The sequence below is a fragment of the Panthera tigris genome, chromosome B1 (genome assembly GCF_018350195.1).
Source record: "Panthera tigris isolate Pti1 chromosome B1, P.tigris_Pti1_mat1.1, whole genome shotgun sequence".
Lineage (NCBI taxonomy): Eukaryota > Metazoa > Chordata > Mammalia > Carnivora > Felidae > Panthera > Panthera tigris.
The window spans coordinates 86,348,530-86,369,251 of record NC_056663.1 but is presented as its reverse complement, the minus strand read 5'-3'; the positions used below and the strand labels follow the sequence as shown (position 1 = coordinate 86,369,251).

Genomic DNA, 20,722 nt, shown 5'->3' with positions numbered 1-20,722 from the left:
CTAATCCAGGATAATTTCCCTCTCTAAGTGTCAGCTGATTAGCAAACTTAATTCCATCTGTAACCTTAATTCCTCTTTGCCATATAACCTTACATTAATACAGATTCCAAAGAGTAGGCAATAGTCATCTTTGGGGATCCATTATTCTATCTGCTACAGTGCCATTGAATATATCTCTCTTCACCTCTGGTGTCTGCATCTGTAAAATTACGAGATTTGTCTATATAACCCCTAAAGGTCCTTTCCAGCTCTATCAGCTAGGACTCCAAACTACCAGGAGTTGATAGTAACTATTGTATCTGGTCTTTTATTGATTGCATCAAGTAACTAATCTGAAATAATGTTAACTCTGAATTTATGTTCAGAAGTGATTTCCAAAGATATTAGGCCATGAATTCCCAAGAATAAATGTTGGCAACAGCCTAAAACATACACAAAAGTAATTATAACACAGTAAGTCTCTCCATTTAACATCAATATAGAGACATGAAAAATCAATTTTTAAATGTATGGCACACTGTTTAAATCACAAGTTAATGAAGTGGCATATATATAAATTTCAACTGATAAATCATTAACTGATACACAAAAAAAGGTGGTTTTTGTTTTTGTTTTTCCCACAAGAAAGGGTTTTGATGAGGGATAAATGAAATGTATCTTATTTTGTGCCTAATAAATCTCTCTCCCCTTCCTCCTTTGCTTAAACAGTCAGGAGTTTGCTAAGTCATATTATAAAAAGGGACAACAAACTGCACTGTCATAACTGGAGAGTACAGAAGTCACCCAAATGACAATCATTCAAATTTAAGGAAATAGAGTCAGAACAAACCCTACCAGAATGGCTCTTCCAGAAAAAAACAGTATTTGGGCTCTTCTGTGTTGAGTAATAAAGTAGTTCTATCACCCTGACGCTCAAGAATTTTTGAAATTAAAAGTTGATACAAGGAAGGGTGCCTGGGTGGCTCAGTCGGTTAAGTGCCAGACTTCAGGTCATGATCTCACGGTTCGGGGATTCAAGCCCCACATTGGGCTCTGTGCTGACAGTTCGGAGCCTGGAGCCTACTTCGGATTCTCTGTCTCTCTCTCCTTCTCAAAGATAAATACACATTATTTTTTTAAAAGTTGATATAAGGAATAAATCCTTCAGCAGTAATTTTTTAATCTATCTCCTTAATAAGTAAGTTTTCTTACCAATGTGTTCTTAATTACCACTGGCCCTGTTATCAGATGGTACTTTCCACATAAAAATATTTCTAATAACATACCCTAGAACTGACATTTTCGACATATTGTCACAACATATATAATCTGAGGAACACAGAAGTTTTTTTTATTTTTTCATTTAATGATGCAAACAAATGCTGATTTGACATACATTCACATATAACTTTTTCTCTCACGTTTACAACTCAACAGATTGGTGAATCCAAAGGAACTGGTAAAATCACTATATGAAGCATACCTATAATGAAGAGAAAAAAATGAAAACTATAGCATTAACCAGTAGAAATAATATTAAAATTAGACCATTCTGAATAATTCACCTTAGAGCATCTTGGAAAGTCTAGAAAACAAATCCACAAAGAATATCAACCCTTCATTTTACTTAAGTTTTAGCAAAAAAAAATATATATATATATATTTATTTTTATTTTATTTTTTTTAGCGTTTATTTATTTTTGAGACAGAGAGAGACAGAGCATGAACGGGGGAGGGTCAGAGAGAGAGGGAGACACAGAATCTGAAACAGGCTCCAGGCTCTGAGCAGTCAGCACAGAGCCCGACACGGGGCTCGAACTCACGGACCGCGAGATCGTGACCTGAGCCGAAGTTGGACGCTTAACCAACTGAGCCACCCAGGCGCCCCAATATAATATATTTTTAATGTTTATTTATTTTTGAGAGAGAGAGAGACAGAGCTCGAGAGGGGAAGGGCCAGAGAGAGAGGGAGACACAGAATCCGAAGCAGGCTCCAGGCTCAGAGCTGTCAACACAGAGCCCAATGAGGGGCTCAAACTCATGAACCATGATACCATAACCTGAGCCAAAGTCAGACGCTTAACCGACTGAGCCACCCAGGCGCCCCTAGCAAAAAATATTTTATGTGACCTATAAGAAAGTAGCAAAAGCATCTTGATTTAAATATCTATTTTATTCTGGGGCGCCTGGGTGGCTCAGTCGGTTGAGCGTTTGACTTCGGCTCAGGTCATGATCTCATGGTCTGTGAGTTCGAGCCCCGCGTCGGGCTCTGTGCTGACCACTCAGAGCCTGGAGCCTGCTTCAGATTCTGTGTCTCCCTCTTTCTCTGACCCTCCCCCGTTCATGCTCTGTCTCTCTCTGTCTCAAAAACTAAATATTAAAAAAAAAAAAGAAAAAAAATATCTATTTTATTCTTATCTCTTGATTGGCTGACTAAAGTAGTGATAGCAAGGTGATACCAATAGGAAAAAAAGTGAAAAATTTGGATTATCAAACCCTAAAGAGCTGAGTTTGAGAGTTGTTAAATATTTTTAAAAAGTGTATGCTAGTATTTACTATTTTATTATCAAGCGAATATGTTACTTACTTTGATCAACCTAATCCATGAAAGTTGAGATTTGTGAGTTTTCATTTTATAAAAGGATTAATACAGAATTTCTTTAAAAGGATTTTCAGAAATATACTATGTATATACATATATATATTGACATATAAAATAAACTCACCCCCTTTTTTTTTTTTAAATCACAGAGCATGCAGAGTATAGTATTTTGTTCATAGACAGATTTTATCAGGAACTGCCCAATTGGGTGTTAGTTGTAATGACAATCATAATGAAATGGTCATATGGTAAAAGATTCACCAGTCTACTGCCCATATATATTCATCCATTCTACAAATATTAAATTCCCAGTAGGCCCAGGCACTGGGCAATTCGCTGAGTACATCATGATTAATAAAATAGACAAGGTTTCCGTTCTCATGGAATTTACACTCAAGTGTTGTATATGACAAATAGATAAGATGTACACAAGGGGCACCTGGGTGGCTCAGTTAGTTAAGTGTCAGATTCTCGATTAGGGCTCACGTCATGATCTCACGGTTCATGAGATCAAGCCCCGCATCAGGCTCTGCACTGACAGTGCAGAGCCTCCTTGGGATTCTCTCTCTCCCCCCTCTCTCTGTCCCTCCCCTACTTGCATGCCTGTTCTCTCTCAAAATAGATAAAAATTAAAAAAAAAAAAAGAAACATATACAAGAATAGTGGTAACTTGTGTCTTCAGGACTATGATGTAATAAAAAATATGATTTTGGATTCATTCTCCACCACAATGTTCTTTGAACATAGTCAAAGCATAGTGATTAAAAATGATTATGCTGAGAGACACTTGAGGTAAGGCATTAAAATTCAAAAATGTGTCACAGACAGGAATATAGGTGCTAAAAAATGTAAACCCAACAGGGACGCCTGGCTGGCTCAGTTAGAGGAGGATCTGACCCTTGATCTTGGGGTTGTGAGTTCGAGCCTCACCTTGGATGTAGAGATTACTAAAATAAAATAAACAAAAAAGAATAGGGGCACCTGGGTGGCTCAGTTGGTCAAGTACCTGACTCTTGATTTTGGCTCAGGTCATGATCTCACAGTTTGTGAGACAGCTCTGCATCGGGTTCTGTGTTGACAGCACAGAACCTACTTGGGATTCTCTCTCTCCCTTGCTCTCTGCCCCTCCCCTGTGTGCTCTCTCGTGCATGTGCACACTCTCTCTCTCAAAACAAACATTAAAAAAAATCTTAAATACTTAAAAAAAGTACAACCCAATTAAAAAAAACCAAAATACACTATTTAAAAAGAGGCCAAATTAACTTGCGTAATTTATTAATCCTATAAAATTGCATACTTACTGAATTAGTATTTCAATAGTTTATTCCAACCCATTTCTTCTTTTATACTCTAAAACATCTTCATTATGTTGTTTGATGAGCTAGAGTAGGTAACAATTAAAATTAGAAATGTAATCTTCCTGGCAACTTAAAAGAAGAGGCTAATTAATGATACTTATATTTGGTATATAAGAGGTATACAAGAGAAATAAGAATAGGTTAAAAGAATTTACAACTATTCTAGGGTTTGGGGAAGGCATGGGGCACTGGGGCCTGGATTTGTTTTTCTACACAGGTTGGAAAAGCAAAAAAGAATTACAACTATTCTAGTTAAAAATGAAAGACTAAGAGATACAAAAGCCCAAAAACTATGAATGGCATATACTTGTTGACTTCAATCTGGCATGCTAAATTTGAAGACAGCAGCCCTTACAAGCTTAAATTCAACTTCTGCCAAATAAGTTATTTCATTCAGGGGGTAATTAATATAATAAATAACTTACCATAGAGGAGCTAAACCAACACAACCAACCAGAACTGAGTTCTTAAATGAGGTCCAGGTTGGTTGGTGGGTGTGTTATACTTCTAACCATAGAAGTTTGATACTTCAGTGAATGATCAACTCCATCCCTCAACTATATGTGTATTAATTAGATGTCACAGGAGATAGACACTTTCTTAAAACCACTGTCTAACAGAATGCAACATAATATCAAAACAATGGTTGATACAGGGTGACATTTGTTGCAGTCAAAGATCCAATTTCAATCAGAGTTCTCAGCAGCAATCGAGCTTTTTGGGGAAAACTTTAAAATTTCATTGTAACAAATATTATTGCAAAAAGGATTAGTTACTGTCATTGTTAAGTTGTAAATGACTTTCAACATCTCTTACTCCTTCCCATGTCAACAAACTATCCTATATATATATATATTTTTTTTGTTTTGTTTTGTTTTTGTTTTTGTTTTGTTTTGTTTTGTTTTGTTTTAAGTTGGCTCCAGAGCCCAATGCAGGGCTTGAACGCACGACTCTGAGATCAAGACCTAAGCTGATATCAAGAGTCGGATGCTTAACTGAGTGAGACACCCAGGCGACCCTTAATAAGCCATTTTAATGAGAAAACCCAAATTAAGAGACCTAAGAGTTGGAGGTGGAAAGCAGTGGAAGAAGCCAGAAACTCATTAGCTACAAAATAAAACATTTTAAATACTGATGTAGCACAGATACTTTGAGTCAACTTTAAAAAAATTACAGAGAGGCAGTATCTCACCTTGGTCTATAGTGTGACTCTTAAGTCAGGGAGAACCAGGGTTCAGCAAACTACCTACCACATAGTGTTGCTGTAAAGATTAAATGAGTTTTTACATGTAAAGGCATAGTGTAAAAACAAAAAAAGGGGGGGGAGCTGCAACACACTAAATACAATTTCCAACAATGTACTTATGCAAATATCGATTAAAATCTTATGTTTGGGAAGTCTAGTGGGATTTAATTTGTATAGCTTATTCATTGATGATTTGTCCCTATGGCATCTGAAAAAAAGTGCCTTCATAAAACCCAACCAGCCTCCATCCTCGTTAGGAAATAAAGCGCAATTAATATTTCGTAAAACTACAATTCATCACAAAATCATGCTACTTAAGGATGAATGACAGAAGTTTCAGCTTCATCATATTTTCTCAATACCGCTGAAAATCTTTAATATTTCTTTTAAGTCTCTGGGACTTCCCTCATGAAGAAATATGTAATTAGCAATTATATAAACATCCTACTGGATGGGAGATTTGCTCGGCAACAATCTCACAGTGACATTTCTCCTCCCCACTGTGTTGGGGTCTCGTGACATTAAGGGAGTAAAAACTCACATAGATCCACAAGAAGACGGAGGTGCCCAAGGTCAGTCCAACTTTCAGCCAGTCAGGTCCGTCATGTGCCGGCTCCCGCACGTAGAATTTTGATCGCGCTGAAGCTGAAAGGGGTCAGAGTCTGTAAATCTATAACGTATTGCCTTGTAGTAAAAACCCTAACATTTACGTTTTATTGCTTTTAATTCTCCCTTCACTACTACCTTCCCCCGCTTAAACAGCCCAGGAAATAGGTTCAGAGTTGTCGGGTGGCATTAAGAGGAGGGTCGGCGGCGAGTGATGGGGAGCCTCAGTCAGGGCTGAGATCCAGGACGCAGGCCGGCGAAGGTCACTGCGGGACGAGTCCAGACCGCAGCCGCCCCCTGCTCCTGCGGGCTGGGTTCACTCTGGGAGTGGCAGACGGGGGCGGGAGGGGGGGGGGTCGGGTCGGCCTGAGCAAGGATGGACACTCACAGCCACTTGGGATCCTGGCCGGAGCCAGCAGCTTGGAAAACGGGCGCAACAACGCGGGCGGCGCCATCTTGCCGGGCCGGGCTCCGCCTTCCCCCCACCGTCCCGTCTCCCCCGGAGTCGGCGCCTGGCCGAGCGCCCCCTGGCGGAACAAAGTGCGGGACTCGCCGCGCCGCAAGGCTGCGTCGAGGTGTTGACTCTGGAGAACCGCGGTGGTAGCCAAGTACTCTAGCACTCCTGGTCTCAGCCTTCTGTCTGTAAAATGAGGTTAGAGAGGAAATGATTAAAAGGGGGCAAAGGGAAGTTTATCCACTTCTCTGTCCTTTGAGAGTTTATTTCAGGCCCCTGTGCCAGGGATACTCAAGAGATTTACTAAAATCTTGCTACATGAGCCAGAAAACTGAAAATGAAGTGTCTTGTTGAGTAATAATTAGCACTTTGATTGAATTCTGTGTTCCAGACACTGCACTATGCATCATATGGTTTACATGCATTGTCTCGTTTCATCTTTACAATGACCGCTTGATACGCCTTATTATCCTCAGTTTACAGATGAAGCTCGAGGAAGGCAAGCTACTCATCCAAGGTGAAATATATTTGAAAAGACCTCTCAACAGTTCCTAAAAGTCTGTTCACACACACTGTTGTAGTAAAGCTTCACAACGCTGTGGGGAGAACCTTCCTATTTTGGAAGTCCCCTGATTGGCTCAGGCTCAGGATCCCACCGCCAGAGGAGGTTGGGATTCAGACTAAGGTGTTCAGACCCCAGATCTAGTGAGCCTCCTTAGCCCACCTTAACAGACTTGGATAGTCTCCTGGGGCCATGAGCTGTAGAACAGTGTTCATAGTGTCAAGTTCAAATTGCCATTCCTGTGGACCATATTGTAGCTGTTGATTTTTAGGCAAATTAATATCTGCATGCCTGAGTTTTACAGCTATAACATAAAACCTATAGGGTCCTTGAGAAGCTTAGAAAGTGTTTGGTAGTTGTAAACAACTTGTTTTTGGCTACCAAAGACATTGTATTGACAACAAATATCTTTCACGATTGAGCCAGATTTTGTGCATTCAATTGTCAATTCAATCTGATGTCTAAAAGACTGTGAAAAATATGTATGTAGATAAAAGAAATAATAAATTTTAACACTTTAATCCTTTAAACTTAAGGCCATCTAAAAGCACAATGAATGTCAGCAAATCTTTTCTTTCTTTCCTCCCTTTTTTAAAGTAAGCTCTATGCCCGACGTGGGGCTTGAAATCACCACCCTGAGATCAAGAGCCACATGCTCTTATTTACTAACTACATGCTGGTTATTGACTGACCCAGCCAGGTGCCCCATCTCTGTATATTTTCTTTAACAATGTTATTGGGGGGAAAATTTAACGAAAAATTATTGACCAAAGAGTAAAATAATTGTACTATGCTTTTAGGTTCTTTTTTACATGTAACTGATGGCTAACTAGATTGCTAATCTGTGAGTCACATTATAGTTTGTAACCTAGTTTGAGCCTCCTGGACTCATGCTCAAGTAAGCAAACCACCCAACTAATATGCTGAGTCAGTTGTTGGTTCTCAACTTCTTGTCCACTCAGCAACCTGACAGTGGTATTCTTTCTACATCATCCCTTGGAAGCTTGTCCAGACACAGGTTTTGCTAGTATCCAACAAGTTGAAACAGAAGTTATGTTTAGTCAGAGCATACAGAACCCAGTAAGCAAATTACTAATTTCAGTACTGCTGTTGGAAAAAGGCCGTTTTGTTCTTTTAGTCCCTGTATCCTTTTACTAGTGTATATTTTGGGAAAGTGATGAAGTATAAGCACATTCCTCTCTGCATGTTAGAGCTGATGGAACCCTACACTTGGAGTAGGCAGCGGTAGGTGAAACTCCATCTTGAGAAAAATCCTGATGAAGCAATTCCAGCCAGGAGCTAGTAGCTATGATATTTTGGTAGAAATATGCTACCAATAGCATGTAGCAATATTTCATTTGCTACATGAAATCCATGTAAGAATTTCCGGAACTTGAATGCTAAAACCTTATTTATGACCCAGGAAAAAGGTGACAGGATTTGAGTTAGCAGCTAGAAAAACAATGCTCTAGTCCCAGATTTTTCCTCTGGACAACATCTTACTCGACTCACACTTCTTATTCCCAAGGAGGGTTAAAGAAGAGCAAGAGTTGAAAACAATATAAAATAGAAGATCACTACATATATGTTGATTTATGATATATGAGAATATTTTTTTGTTTACTTTTGGCGGGGGAGGGGCAGAGAGAATCCCAAGCAGGCTCTGCACTGTCAGCACGGAGCCTGATTGGGGCTCCAACTGTGAGATCATGACCTGAACCAAAACCAAGAGTTGGATGCTTAACCAACTGAGCCACCTAGGCGCCCCCATGCGTGAGAATATTATACAACAAATTTAGGATCTGGAGAGGGATGTGGTTCCTGACGTACCTGTGAATTTTTATTTAAAAAACAATCAGAAGCAATGACAAAATGTTAACATTTGTTAAATCTGAGTGACAAATATATAGACTTTTTAAATGTTGTATTTCTATAAATTTCAAACACTTAATGATTAAGACATACAAGTGTCAATAGAGAACATCTTAAGTATATGAAGTGGGAGAATTTTCACTCTACATATCCCTTTCGTAGTATTAAAACCGGGAGGCTATTTATTTATTTATTTACTTATGGCAAATTTTTTGGGAAGAGGCACTTTGGCAACAGCGATATGCAAAAATACTGGAGGTAAGATGAACGAACTAACCATCCTCCTCCTCCTCCTCCCTTATATACACTTAAGCGGAACAGGCCACGTTCTGTATCTAGTCCGATCTTGCCTAGTGCAGCAGTTCTCTAGTATCCTTGCCTGATATTCCGGTTTTCAAGATTTGAAGATTTCTGGTGATGGGGAATTGAACACAGTATTAAGCACTAGCTTTAAGCCAGCTCCAGTGGAGTCAATGTCCCTGAACTCTCCCTACCCCAAGGAGACCCAGTCATTAACTCTTTACTGTATGGAATCACCAACTAAATAAAACACTTTAACTTTCAGATGCTTCTTTGGCAGTACAAATATGGCGCTTCGGATATAGCTATCTTTCCAGGCTCACCTTAAGTAATAAACTAAATCACCGATACTCCAGCATGCCCATTGAATTGGTAAAGCTCTCTCACGGTTTTCACACACCATTAAGCCTCTCCTTTCCATATCTGTTTCTAAGTCCCCCTGGGGTGAAGCCTTCTTTCCTTTCCGCCTCTGCTTCTTAATTAGGCACTTCACGATCAAACGCAGAACTTCTTGAACGCCTGCATTTTAGCACTTCATGATGTGATCATTCAGGCTGGGAAAATCTACCCAGTGAATGAAAGACTACTCTAGCAAGAAAGAACAGAAAGGCTATTTCTGAGTTGGAGGCGGCCGTAAAACGTAGCCAACCAGCCCTCTGCGCCTCCAAGACATTCTGAGGGAAGGGATGGGCGGGACCTGCCGCGACCCTCGCGGCCTCCGCCCACCGACCGGCCTCCAGGTTTCCCAGCAATCTCTAGGACAGAGGAGGTGGGGAAAGGAGGTCATCGCGCCTGCGTGCTAGGAGATGTGACCCGGGTGGGAAAGCCCTCCGCGTCCGCCATTTTGGCTACCTCTGTCGGTCTGTTCAGTTACCACGTGAACCGCCGACGGAGACCCGTGGGGGGGGGGGGAGGCGGCGGTAGCATTAAGTGAGAAAGGAAAAAAAGACAACGAGGGGAAGGGGGTGTCGGGTTGGGCGACGCGGTGACATTCGAGGCCTGGTGGCGGCGGTGGATCAGGGCAGTTAAGGCTGAAGCAGCCAAGGGACGGCGGCGGCGGCGGCGGTCGGACAAACAGACTGACCGAGCCGGGCGGTGGCGGGAGCAGCGGGAGGAGCCGGAACGATGCCGGCCGTGAGCCTCCCGCCCAAGGAGAACGCGCTCTTCAAGCGGATTTTGGTAAGTGTGGGACTCCGGGCAAGCAGTGGGGAGGATTTAGCCGGTACACGGGCCTGTCACCCCTAACCTCGGCCCGGCGGGCACCGAGCCACCTCCGCCAGGAACCCCGCCTTCGTACTCGTAGTCAAGCCGAATGCACCCCCTCGTCCCTTCCCTGTGGTTCCCACTTCACCCCGCGCGCCCCCGGCCACGGGCTTCCTCCTCCTGTTTCCACGCTTCGGAGGCTGTGGTTCCGGACTAGGCCCTGTTCTCCTAGCTTCTAGACTGCAGGTTTTCACCCGCCCCAAGTGAAGGGAGGACAGGCCCGGTCTTTAGCAGGGAAGCGGGCAACACAGGCAGGAGTCGCGGCCGGGGCGGGGGGGGGGGGTGGTGCGGGAACGCTGCCGGCAGATCAGGGTGGCTCCCTTGGAAGGAACAGGTGGTGCGGATGCGGCACAGCTCATTCATTGCCCAAGCGCGGCTCTCTCTCCATCGTCCGTCCCTCCCTCTTCCTCTCCTGATATTCACCTGTCCCCGCCCGGCCCGGGGTCACTGAATGACCTGGAAGGTGGGAAGGAAGGGGTTCAGCAAAGGAAAGGAAGCTTTCTAAACGACTCCCTTCTTGTAGTCAGTTTCATACTTGAGTTTGCAGATTCTCGGCCTCCCTTTTTCCCTCCTTTCTGGATGGAGCTGGGAAGGGGCATTTATTTCTTAGTTTCCGAGCGGGAAACAGCCCCACCCCGTACCCTACTCGGGAGGTGGGGCCCATTGCGAGGGGGCGGTCTAGCTGGAAGTGAAAAGTTTATGCACTTTTTAGTTCAGATGTTCTAGATGCGGCTTTTTTTAGGGACTGAAGTGTATTAACACTGATGCAAAATTTTAGCAAAGACAACATAAGAGCTTTTGAGATGGATCTTTTTGACGGTAGTTCGAATTCACTTATTCCCTATATTTCAAATGTGTGCAGTTTCTTTTTTTGATACCTTTAAAATGCAGTTATGTTTGGAAGGACTGTTTACATTGTAAAATATATCTTGTAGCCTTGGCACTATAATTAATACATTGTGGCACATTTTTTGGTTGGCATGTAGTGTGTGGGTTGCCCCTTCATGCAGACTTTTGTTTGTGAAAGGATTAACTGTTTGCAAAATTTAAAACAGTGTGCATGAAAGTGTTAGCTTTTTTTTTCTTGCAATTTCAGTTTACATCACTTGTTTGAAAAACAGAACTCTGGGAATCTAGTTTTCTAGAAATAGGAGTAATCCATGTTGAATTAACTTTGATTTTTAATTTAATTTTTTTAAATGATTTTCTTTACACACACACACACACACACACACACACACCCGTGAGCGGGAGAGGGGCAGGGCAGAGAGAGAGGGAGACATAGAATCCAAAGCAGGCTCCAGGATCTGAGCTGTCACCACAGAGCCCGATATGGGGCTTGAAGTCACAAACTGTGAGATCATGACCTGAGCTGAAGTTGGATGTTTAACTGACTGAGCCACCCAGGCGCCCCGAACTAACTTTGATTTTACAAAAATATGCGTATACCTTATGGAGTTAGTCAATTTTTGTTGAAACATTTATCAGAAAGTCATATCCAATACCACATAACTTTTACCTCGAAATCCTTATTGCCATTTTTTTTTTGTTTTGTTTTACGAATAATGAGGGTAGATGGGATTATAACATAGTTTTAACAAAACAATTTATTTACTTTTACATTTTTTAAAAGACTAACTGGTGTGTAGGTTCAACTGTAACAGTTTTAGGATAAAAATTTGTCTCAAATCTTTCTCCTCAAACCTGTTTTGGAAAAAAAAAAAAAAAACTCAAGAAGAAAAGTTTAGAGAATACAAGGAACAGTCATAAACTCTTTACTTAATGTGTAACATTTTGCCAGATGTGCTTTTTCTCTCTTCCCAAAGTAAGTTGCAGACATATTTCATCCTAAATGCTCCAGCAAGATTTTTTTGAGAGTAAGGACATTGCCCTGAATAACCATAATACTGTTAACAACCATTCCCTAATACTGTGGAATATACAGTTCATATTCAAATTATCCTAGCTGTTAGGGTAGCAGTTTTTAAAAAAGCAAACTTTTAATTTTGATATAACTAGATTCACATGTAGTCGAAGGAATAACACAAAGATCCCTTGTACCCTTTCCCTAGTTTCCCCAGTGCTAATGTCTTACAAAATTGTAGTTCAATATGGTAACATTGATGCACTCTACCAGTCTTATTCAGATTTCTCCAGTTTACTAGTACTAATTTGTGTGTTGTATTTAGTTATGTGCGGTGTTATCACAGTGTAATTACATAACCACCACTACAGTCAATATGCAGAACAACAGTTCATCTGCACAAGGATCCTTGTTGCCCTTTTAGAACCACATCCTCCACCTCCTTCCCATCCCCTCTACCCCCAGACTCTGGCAACCACTACTATTCTATTCTCTATTTCTATAGTTTAGTCATTTGAAGAACACTTACTGAAAAGAATCATACAATATATAACTTTTTAGGATTAGCCTTTTTTCTAATGCAACATAATTCCCTTGAGGTTCATCCAAGTTGTTGGATGTATCCATACTAGTCTGTTCCTTTTTGTTGAGTAGAATTCTGTGATATAGATGTACCACAGTTTAACCATTCATAGAATAGCAATTTTTGAATAAGCATTTTACAGTTTTTTTTCTGGTTGGGATAGTTGGGCAAAACCTTTAAGTTCATTGCTAAAATCAAAGTGCTAAAGGATTTATTGTGATAAGGTATATGCAGAAGAAATGTGAAAATTACTAAAGAAAAGGGTATATAATGTCCTTATTCTATTACATTAGGAATGAAGAAAACATTACTAAACAAAAGTATAGTTAGTATTCGCTCTTTCAAAACTGCTTTTGCTTCCTCGGTTTTTTTTTTTTTTTTTTTTTTTTTTTTTAAATTTTTTTAATGTTTATTTTTGAGAGAGACAGAGACAGAATGTGAGTGGGTTGGGGCAGAGAGAGAGGGAGACACAGAATCGGAAGCAGGCTCCAGGCTCTGAGCTGTCAGCACAGAGCCCGACGCGGGGCCAGAACCCACGAGCTGTGAGATCATGACCTGAGCCGAAGTCAGACGCTCAACCCACTGAGCCACCCAGGCGCCCCGCTTCCTCGGTTTTTATGGTGTATTAGCTCTTTTGATTTTAAGCTCCCCTCTCCCCCCCCCCCACCCCATCTGAAAAGTTGGGCATACTCTAATGAGTGCAATAAGTGTTGCTAGGTTGGTAATTGTTAAATCATTCCAACAGTATTCAGTTTTTGAGCTGCTACTTTGTTAGTTGTACCATACTTGCTTATAGTAAATTTGTGTAGAAAATGAAGTTAGTTTTTAAATATTTGAAACCTCAATTTCAAAATAATGAAGTATGTTTTTGCCTCAGTTTTTCAAAGGAAACTTCTTATACACATCAGTTTGCAAAAAGTTTCTGTAATAGATTTGCCTGGCTTGTTCTAGTTTAGTTGATCTCTAAAATTCAGTTTTGTTGCATATTTGGCCCCTTTTTTTCATATATTACTTAACTGTTTTCTGCTAAAGAATTGTCATAAGTTGGTCAATGTCTGCAAATGTGTCTTGTCTATAATTTGGAGAAAGGTTAGGGAGTGAATTTAATGGGATCTATATTATGTTGGAGTTTAGTTTATTTTTTTTTGAAATTTATTTATTTATTTAGAGAGTACACACAGGAAGGGGGGTGGGGGGGGGGGGAAGAGTAAGCAAGAAAGAGAATCCCAAGCAGGCTTGGTGCTCACCGTGGAGCCTGACTCAGACTCAGAGCTTGATCTCATGAACCGTGAGATCATGACCTGAGCTGAAACCAAGAGTCAGATGCTCAGCCGACTGAGCCACCCTGGTGCCCCTGTAAGAGGTTAGTTTAAAGAAGAGTTTTTTGTGTTTACCAGAAAAAACTGGTGTTTTTGTGTTTGTATTTTTGTGTGTGAATTTTTTGTTGTTGTAATTACACACTGTATTAACAATCTGGAAAACTTGAAAGTCGTTAGAAAATTGTGACTTTGCCCCCTCTTGATGCTGTTTATCGAAATAGCTTGGGGGTGTTACCAGATCTTTACACCACTCTTGTAGGATCTAGGTTAAGGGTAGGAAAAATGAGGTTGCCAGGGTAGGATGAAATTCACACATTTTTATTTTTATTTTATTATTTTAAATATTTATTTTTAGGTTAGTGCAAGTGGGGGAGGGGCAGAGAGAGGGAGCAGGATCTGAAGTGGGCTCTGTGCTGACAGCCTGACAGGAGTGAGCCTGATGTAGGGCTCCAACTCACAAACCATGAGATCACCATCTGAGCTGAAGTCCGAGGCTCAACTGACTGAGCCATCTGGATGCCCCTACACCTTTTTGGATTTTAGCCTGTTTGGACAAATTGAATACACCCTAATACCTTGCAATCAAGTGTTGGCCAGGTTGGTGACTGTTGCTGCTGCTTTCCACTCTTCAGATGTTAATGTGAGCTGTAAGGGCAAAAAACCTAAGTTTGGAGTACTTAAAATATTGTACATCCTTAATCTATTTTTGGATTTTGCCTGAATGATTTATGTTGTTAGGTAAAAGTCTAGAGAAAGAATTTTTCTTCCCTAGAAAAGTGGTAAGAGAAGTCAGTATAGCATGGTGATATTATTTGTGATTTACTGAAAACTTACCATTTGTACTGCACAATAGAACTTTCTGTGATGATGGAAATGTTCTGTATCTGCTGTGTCCAATATGATAGCTATTAGCCACATGTGGCTATTGTACATTTGAAATATGGCTAGTGCGATTGAGGAACTGAAATTTTAAATGTAGTTAACTTAAGTTTAAGTTCAAATAGCCATATGTGGTGGTATATGGTTACCATTTTGGATAGTGCACTCTGTGGGTCCTTCTTTATTCTCAAAACTTCTCAAGGTGGGTCGGTTTTTATTAAGGAAGCGGGCTGAGATTAAGATTAACAGTTAAGTGTTAGATTCAAGAATCTGTTTGTTATTTTAGGGCTTTTATACCCATACCTACCTGCCTATTGTTTATCCACTTGTTGGGGGGTGGGGTTGTGTAGGGAAAGAGAGTTTGTTAATAAAGGTTTTGTAATAATTGTCGTAAGTCGCTAGATATATTGTAGATACCCACACATCGTAGGTAAATTATTTCATATGATTTATTGCCTTTAAAAAAGTGCTCTTTTTACATAACTTAATGACACTTAGGTTGGATTTAGTTGCAGATGAAATTAAGATTAGGAGTTGTTAAGTAAATTTCCATATGTACATGGAAGGTCAGTTGACTTAAATTTCTACGTGACAGTTCTAGTTTTGCAACCGAATGTGGACAGTCACCTTGAAATTGGTTTTAATATGCTTTTGCCTGTACTGCATGTGTTCAGAATGTAACAAACAAAAAACAAAGAAATGGAAATAAAGTTTTACCTGCTAAGAAGTCCTTTTTCTTTTGTACACAGTAGGTAATCAGATGTTTAAGCTGGAATAAATTTCCCCTTGAAAGTGTACTAGAAAAGGAAATGCAATTTTGCTATAATGTAAATATACTATGCTCTTATAAAATACACAAAATACTTTTTAAAAAGTCTAAAAATCTTAGGAAAAAACCTTTGATAATGTAGCAAACTCCGTGCTTTGTTTTCCTTTATATTTCTGCCCTAAATCCTTTCTGGAATAGAATGTAGTATGAATAAACAGATAAAGGTATGTTTTTATTTAAGTTGACAAAGCATATATTTTTTTAAATGGTTTATTGCGTGAGAAACCTGAAATGTCTCAAAGCGATTTTGGGGGGGGGGGGGAGGGTTAAGAGAGTGGGTTAAAGTACTTGTAGTACTTGGAGAATAGAGTACTCTGGTTTGAAACAAAAAAAGATTGTGGCGCCTCTGGTGGCTCAGGTTCCTGAAGTCGAGCCCTGAGTTGGGCTCTTCTTTGCTGACAGTGTGGAGCCTGCTTGGATTCTCTCCCCCTCTCTCTGCCCCTCCCCTGCACATGCCCCCTCCCCCTTCAAAATAAAGAAATAAACTTAAAGAAAAAAAAAAAGCATTGACCCCAGTTTAGTTTTTAATGCTAGTAGACAACTCTACATGTTCAGAAAAACATACAAAAGCTTAATAGGGAACTGAATTGAATGTTCGATTCTGTAGGTATTTTGAAGGCTTGCCGACCTGGGTCATTACTGGGGATTACAATAACTTAGTTATTTGATGATAGTAGAATTGCTATGCCAACTATTACTTTGAAGTACTGGTTAAAAGACAGTTTCCACAGAGGTAGACATGGTGCCCTGTGTGGTTGGAGGACTGGAGAACTACTGGCCAACCTGTTTTAGCTGTAGGGATCTCTTTGTTTAGTGTGCATTATTTCCTTTAATACTTGTGCTTCTGACAATGTAGTTCTCACAGAGCATTGATTCAAATATATCTTCTTTGTTCATAAAAGTGTTTTTGGACATAAAAAGCTAGGTTATATAAGGGATCATATGCAAAGGACTGTTTGTTCAGAATTTTCTTTCCTATATACCTGCATGGCACAATTCTTCTCTTAGAATTCTGTTCACATGTTCTCTAAATGTTGTATAGAGGCCTTCCTTACCCAGAAGTCCTTCTCAACTCAATCTTATTTTCTTCCTTACTTCTGTCTATATCACTTTCTCACCTATGGCATATGTGCAAGTAATTTGTTTTATCATGTCTTTTTTTTTTTTTTAATGTTTATTTATGTATTTTGAGAGAGTGGGGAGGGGTAGAGAGAGATAACCCCAAGTAGGCTTCACCCTGTCAGTGCAGAGCCCGACGCAGGGCTTGAACTCACAAACTGAGATCATGATCTGAGCCGAAATCAAGAGTTAGACACTTAACCAGCTGAGCCACCCAGGTACCCCTGTCATATGTCTTCTATAATTAAAATGTAGGTTCTATGTTGATAGGGACTTTTTTCTGTTAATTACCATACCCCCATTTGTTTGAGTAATGTATCAAAGTAGATATTGAATTAGTATTTGTTGCACAAAATGAATGTTAAAACAGTGACGAGAGAAACCTCTTTGGATTGTGTTCTTACATAAAGATTTTTGAGAAAGGGAGTTACTGGGCCTTGGCATTGTAGAATACATTGTTACATGAGGTAATGGTAGGATATCAGGCAGAACCTGTATTACCCGGTAAGACCTTAGAAGTTTCATTTACGAATGAATCATACTATTAGTTTGTTTACATGCCCTTTCTCCAGTCACAGAAACATAATAAGAGGAAATTTTATTGTTTTTCTTTTGGTTGTTTTAGCATTGGAGGAAAAATGGCATCTGGATTAAATGAGGATGTTTGTCGTGAGGAGCCTGCTGAATCAGATAGTAAGGCTCAGTCATCTGTAGTTTCATAAAACTCTACAACTGATTCCAACACAGATTTGGGGGTGAGGACCAGTGCATATGATATTATAAAACAGGGATATAAAATGTTAGAAGGAAAAATTTTGTAGTTTAGAGTTTTAGAGTTGCTTTGTGTTTTTCAGAAAATGTAAAAGATCAGGTTGAATTTTTGGAATTGGAAAGGTATGCTGGGAAGCTGGTATGGCAGAGCAAGCCACATAAGTAATCATTGAGCCTCGGCAACCATCAGTATTCACGTGTAAATACAACTTTGTTGTCTATTTATAGAGAGAAAAATTTAAGATTCTTAGTGAAAAATAGTTCTGAAAAAAATGTCAGTTGCCAGCACTGATGGTAAGAAAAGCAACTGAAGAGGTTTAAAAGAGTGATGTTTTGAATATAAATACTAGGGTTTGGAGAGGAGGGAATTTTATGTTGTGATTGAAGTCTTTTGAGAATTTCCCTGGAATGTCAGCTTTACACCTAACTCCTAAGCTGTTTTACAATGCATACTGTACAAACTTTCATTGAAGTTGTAACTTTCAAAAAACTGGTTTCAAAAAACTAGTTTAACTTGTTGCATATGTTTTTCCCCCCTTAGGTAAGATAGGAATTACACTGTTTACTACTTAATTTGGAATTAAAATAATTCCTCAAGATTTTAATTTAATAAAAGCAATCTTTTTGGGCTATTTAAAGTAAAATAAAAATTATAGTGTAGAAATAAGTGATGGAGAGGTTAATGTTTTTGTTACCTGTTATGCTGTATTCCACTGAAAATTTCCTTGCTTTATATAATAGGAACACATTTTCATTTGAGATAATTTGAAATTTCTACCAAAGCCCACTGGGGAAATTGTAGCATCATAATTTTATTTCAAGCCAGTGATTTTTTATTTTTTTATTTTTTTAAAGTAAGCTCTAGGTCCAACTTGGAGCTTGAACTCAACGACCCTGAGATCAAGAGTCACATGCTCTACCCACTGAGCCAGCCAGGGGCCCCTAGCCAGTGATATTTATAATCTTAAAGATTCCATTTGAGGGGCGCCTGGGTGGCTTGGTAGGTAGAGCATCCAACTCTTTGGCTCCAGTCATAATCTCACCGTTCGGTTTGTGGGACCCTGCAGGACTCCCTGCAGGACTGCAGGCTGTTGGTGGAAGCCTGCTTGGTATTCTCTCTCTCCCCCACTCTCTGTCCCTCCCTGCTCTCTCAAAATAAACTTAAAAAAAAAAAAAAAGAAGAAGAAGAAGATTCCATTTGATTTCATCATGTAGGAGATTATTTAGACATTCTTGTGTGTCATCTGTAAGAGTTGTTTTATCTAGATCTTGTATATAGAAGGAGAAATGAAAGTTTGCTTTGAAAGTATAGACCTAGGAAAAAGCTTTTAAGGTTGGTTGTTCCAGTTTAAAAAAAATTTTTTTCCTTATTCTAATGGCTTCCACTTATATGGTACTCTATTTTTCAGAGAGATCTCATTGGAGATTACAAGATTGTCTTTGATTATCAGTGCTTTGGAACAGAGTCAGAATCTTCAAGAGGGGAAATGAAGTAAACTAGCATTATTGAATTTTTTTTAATTTGAGAGAGAGAGCGAGCCTGCAAGAGCAACCGCAGGCATGAGCAGTGGGGAGAGGGGCAGAGGGAGAGAGAGAATCCCAAGCAGGCCCTATGCTCTGCACGGACTGCAGCGGACTTGATCCCACGACCCTGGGACCATGACCTGAGCTGAAATCAAGAGTTGGACACTCAACCAACTGAGCGACCCAGGGGCCCCTATTGAATATCTATTTTGAGCCACATTTTATGCTAGGCTTTTCTTTTTTTTACTTTTTTTTTTTTAACGTTTATTTATTTTTGAGACAGAGAGAGAGAGACAGAGCATAAACGGGGGAGGGTCAGAGAGAGGGAGACACAGAATCTGAAACAGGCTCCAGGCTCTGAGCTGTCAGCACAGAGCCCGACGCGGGGCTCGAACTCATGGACCGCAAGATCATGACCTGAGCCGAAGTCGGCCGCTTAACCGACTGAGCCACCCAGGCGCCCCTATGCTAGGCTTTTCTTACACATTAGTTGATACAAATGTTGCATCTCTCCTTTGAGGAAATTGTAGTTAAGTATAGACAATACTTATAATTACATTGTTAAAAGTAGATTTCAGTTGCTTTATATACAGTTATTTGTGCTGTATTAGGACAAATGGGTTCCTAAAAGTCACTGCACTATGCAAAATCATGCAATAAAAATCACAGGGCTTATGGAAAAAATGAGGTTAGCACAACAGTCGAAAATTTCATTAGTGAAGGAGTGTCTGGGGGCTCGGTTGGGCGTCCAACTCTTGGTTTCAGCTCAGGTCTTGATCTCACGGTTTGTGAGATCTGTGAGATTGAGCTCCGTGTTGGGCTCTGCCACTCTCTCTCTGCCCCTCCTTCTCTCTCTCTCTCAAAAATGAATAATAAACTTAAAAAGTTTTTTTCATTAGTGGAAAAAGCAAATAGAACTGAATTTAAATGATAGCAGAATTTTTGTATGTTAAATAGTTAACAAATACATAAATAATATAGAGTAATTGCTGCCCTTTGTCTTGGAAAAGACCAGAAGTTTGATTTTTGGGAAGTGTCAGGATTGCAGAGGTGCCTGGGTAGCCCAGTCAGTTAAGCTTCCTTTTGGGTTTTGGCTCAGGTCATGATGTCGAGGTTCGTGAGTTCAAGCCAGCACTGTGAGTGTGTAGCCTGCTTGGGATTCTCTCTCTCTTTTCCTTCTCTCTCTCTCTCTCTCTCTCTCTCTCTCTCTCTCTCTCTCTCTCCCCGCCCCCCCCCCCCCCCCCCCCACTCACTCACTCTCAAATCAGTAAACTTAAAAAAATGTTAAAAAGAAGGATTGCAGCTTATGAATTATTTTGAAGTAATGGAAGGAAAGTTGTCTGCAGTCTGAGGGAAAGTTGTAATACCAGATATGGATGTGTGTGCCTAACAGCCAGAACTGTTGTAGCTGGTAGATGTTTGAGGTGTATGTCTGTCCTGTACATGCCTGTGTGGCTTATTTCAGCTGGGTGCAGTTTTCTTTGTTCACCTAGTACTCCTGGTAGACAAAATCCCACTGAAAAACAGTCATGAAATTTGAAATGTATGTTCAAAATATTCCTTAATATGTTAATCATGTTGTAACAAACATG

At 40.1% G+C, this 20,722-nt stretch overlaps 2 protein-coding genes across 3 annotated transcripts in view; one reads left to right on the top strand and one right to left on the bottom strand.

The window, feature by feature from the left end:
• Positions 1-1,309: 1,309 nt before the first annotated feature.
• Positions 1,310-6,411, bottom strand: NDUFC1 (NADH:ubiquinone oxidoreductase subunit C1). Its single transcript, XM_042983875.1, has 4 exons — positions 6,180-6,411; positions 5,727-5,830; positions 3,883-3,962; positions 1,310-1,462 (listed from the first exon to the last, which is right to left on the bottom strand). Exons 1-3 carry the CDS (start codon positions 6,244-6,246, stop codon positions 3,903-3,905), a joined length of 231 nt encoding a protein of 76 aa, XP_042839809.1. The 5' UTR covers positions 6,247-6,411; the 3' UTR covers positions 1,310-1,462; positions 3,883-3,902.
• Positions 6,412-9,806: 3,395 nt separating this feature from the next.
• The window catches only part of NAA15 (N-alpha-acetyltransferase 15, NatA auxiliary subunit), an 84,023-nt gene continuing 73,107 nt past the window's right edge, over positions 9,807-20,722 (top strand). For both annotated transcript variants that reach the window (XM_007091790.3, XM_007091789.3), the window contains exon 1: positions 9,807-10,158. In XM_007091790.3, the coding sequence (XP_007091852.1) occupies positions 10,105-10,158 (54 nt within the window). In that variant the 5' untranslated portion in view covers positions 9,807-10,104. The remainder of the gene's footprint in view (positions 10,159-20,722) is intronic.

What these genes read in the sequence shown, in the direction of transcription:
- NDUFC1 (XM_042983875.1), bottom strand. Translation starts at nt 6,246, where the DNA reads ATGGCGCCGCCCGCGTTGTTGCGCCCGTTTTCCAAGCTGCTGGCTCCG. An exon ending in GGCCAGGATCCCAAGTGGCT is followed by an intron (nt 5,831 to 6,179) that starts GTGAGTGTCCAT and finishes GACCCCTTTCAG; the next exon opens with CTTCAGCGCGATCAAAATTC. An exon ending in CCGTCTTCTTGTGGATCTAT is followed by an intron (nt 3,963 to 5,726) that starts GTGAGTTTTTAC and finishes TACCTACTCTAG; the next exon opens with CTCATCAAACAACATAATGA.